At 39.0% G+C, this 2,410-nt stretch overlaps 1 protein-coding gene across 1 annotated transcript in view; it reads left to right on the forward strand.

Annotated features, from left to right (window-relative positions):
• The window catches only part of CFAP221 (cilia and flagella associated protein 221), a 120,095-nt gene that overhangs the window by 113,301 nt on the left and 4,384 nt on the right, over positions 1 to 2,410 (forward strand). The window contains exon 22 of the mRNA XM_011941714.1: positions 1,470 to 1,565. Within this exon, the coding sequence (XP_011797104.1) occupies positions 1,470 to 1,565 (96 nt within the window). The remainder of the gene's footprint in view (positions 1 to 1,469; positions 1,566 to 2,410) is intronic.

Consider the following 2,410-nt stretch of genomic DNA (forward strand, 5'->3'; position numbering starts at 1 on the left):
CCAAAGTGCTGAGATTACAGGCGTGAGCCACCGCACCCGGCCTACCCGCCTCTTTTTACATATATCACTGCTGACGTAAAGTGTCCCTGTTTGTAATTCCAGACTTTTGAGGCCTTTGTTGCCCTTTGTTGATCTTGGAAGCATTTCTCTAATTCAGTATGGTGGAGATGGGTGCTGTCAAAAAATTAGTTGTCCTGTTCTTCTAAAGTCCTGGAATCATTGAAACTAGAGGTTAAGTTTCCTAGCCTCCCTTGCAGTTAAGTTGTCCATTTTACTAAGTGTTTGCTGATGGAATGTTAGCAGACAAGATATAGTCCACTCCTGAGGTCAACTCTTAACAGAATGAGTGTGTCTCCTGCACACCCTCCCTCCCTGCTTTGCTTCAGCTGAAACCCAAACATGCAGTGGCCCAGCTTGAATCATCAAACAACAAAGCTCTAGGCCAGAGGTCAGCAAACTATAGCTCTGAACCAGATGTGGCCCACCACCTATGTTTGTAAATAAAGTATTATTGCAACACAACTGCACCCATTCAATCATGTATTTTTCTATGATTTCTCTCATGCTACAACGGCAAGAAATAAAAAGTTGTTTAGTTGTAACAAAGACTATATGACCAATTAAGTCTCTAGAGAAAAACTTTACTGATCCCTGCTCTAAGGGATAGCAGACCACAAAAAGACTGAAAAAAAAGAACTAGACTATTTAGAAATATATTGTTTAATTTTAAAGCCATTGTGGGCTTTCTAGTTATCTTCTTTGCTATTGATTTCTATTCTAATTCCATTGTAGTCAGAGAACATATTCTAATTTTAGTATTTTGAAATCTTTCAGGCTTTTTTTTTTTTTTTTTTTTTTTTTTTTCTTGCTCTGTCGCCCGAGCTGGAGTGCAGTGGCCGGATCTCAGCTCACTGCAAGCTCCGCCTCTCAGGTTTACGCCATTCTCCTGCCTCAGCCTCCCGAGTAGCTGGGACTACAGGCACCCACCACCTCGCCCGGCTAGTTTTTTTTTTTTTTGTATTTTTAGTAGAGACGGGGTTTCACCGTGTTAGCCAGGATGGTCTTGATCTCCTGACCTCGTGATCTGCCCGTCTCGGCCTCCCAAAGTGCTGGGATTACAGGCTTGAGCCACCGCGCCCAGCCTCAGGCTTTCTTTATAGCCCAAGATACGGTCAGTTTTGGTAAATGCTCCATGTGCACTGGAAAAGAATATGAATTCGGTAACCCCCAATTTTTAAAATTGCTTTTTCTTCTCTGGTTACAAATAACTACCGTTATGCCTACCATTGTTTGTTGGTGGAAAGCAATTTATCAGCCTTATACTTCTTTTAATGTAAACAACAAAAGTAGATGGAACTAAAGTTGAATACCACAAGAATTGCGTAACTCCTAAATGATCGCAATATTTCATTCTATTTTTACATTGGGAAGGAAAAGCAGTTCCCACTGAACGTCTTGTCACTTTGCAGTGAGCTCTGTGAACAGAATGTAGAAGTTATGTTGACTCCAGAAATGATCCAAGTGGAATTCCCTATGTTGAACTACAACGACATCAGGAAGGAGAAGTAAGTGGATGCTTTTATGCCTTATTAAAAGGTAATCTTGGGCGAAATTTGTTCTGCATAAAGTACAACATCGTCCTGTTGTCTGAGTCTAAATAGCTCAGTCTTTGAAAGAGACACATTTCTGGTGCTTCAAGTATTTAGATGGGTACTTTATTGTAGGCACAATTATGCTCCCTGAAATCTTGTTATCAAGTGAGCCTTTAAAAACTGAAATCAGTTTTCCACGTGCTTATCAATCAATTTCAGGATGTGTTTGTTTCTTATGAATAGTTGATTGGGTTTCGTTCTGTATAAGGAACTGGCTCTGGAGCCAGACCATCTGGAGCTGCACCATTTATACACAGAAAATCTCAAGCCAAGTTATTGTCCCTATCAACTCTGGGCCTCGGTTTCCTCCGCTGTAGCGTGCAGAAAATAAAATCTCCCTGTCACAGGTCAAATATAGAGATTAAATGAGAAGCACCTAGCCAGTTGCCTGATGTGAACCAGAGCTCAGTAAATGTTCTCTCCTCCTCTCCTTCAGTGGCTAACTAGCCAAGCAAGCATCATCCTTTGAAAAACTGGTTTCAAAAACACAGTAATAAACATATAAATTGTGTTCCTCCTCACTGTAATGAAAGAAATACAAATTAAAACAAAAATTTTGAAGAATACTTTTTAATGTAAACCACCTATAGTTCATACGCTTTTTAAGTTTGAAATTCCATGTGTACCCTTTATTTTTATTCTTTTTCTTTGAAAAATGCCTTTATATTATTTTTAAAATTAGAAAATATAAAAAATTGTAAATATGATAAAAACAATAATTCTACCACCCAAAGGTAGTAACATACATTTTGATGTAT

The sequence above is a fragment of the Colobus angolensis genome, unplaced genomic scaffold (assembly GCF_000951035.1).
Source record: "Colobus angolensis palliatus isolate OR3802 unplaced genomic scaffold, Cang.pa_1.0 Scaffold20, whole genome shotgun sequence".
Taxonomy (NCBI): Eukaryota; Metazoa; Chordata; class Mammalia; order Primates; family Cercopithecidae; genus Colobus; species Colobus angolensis.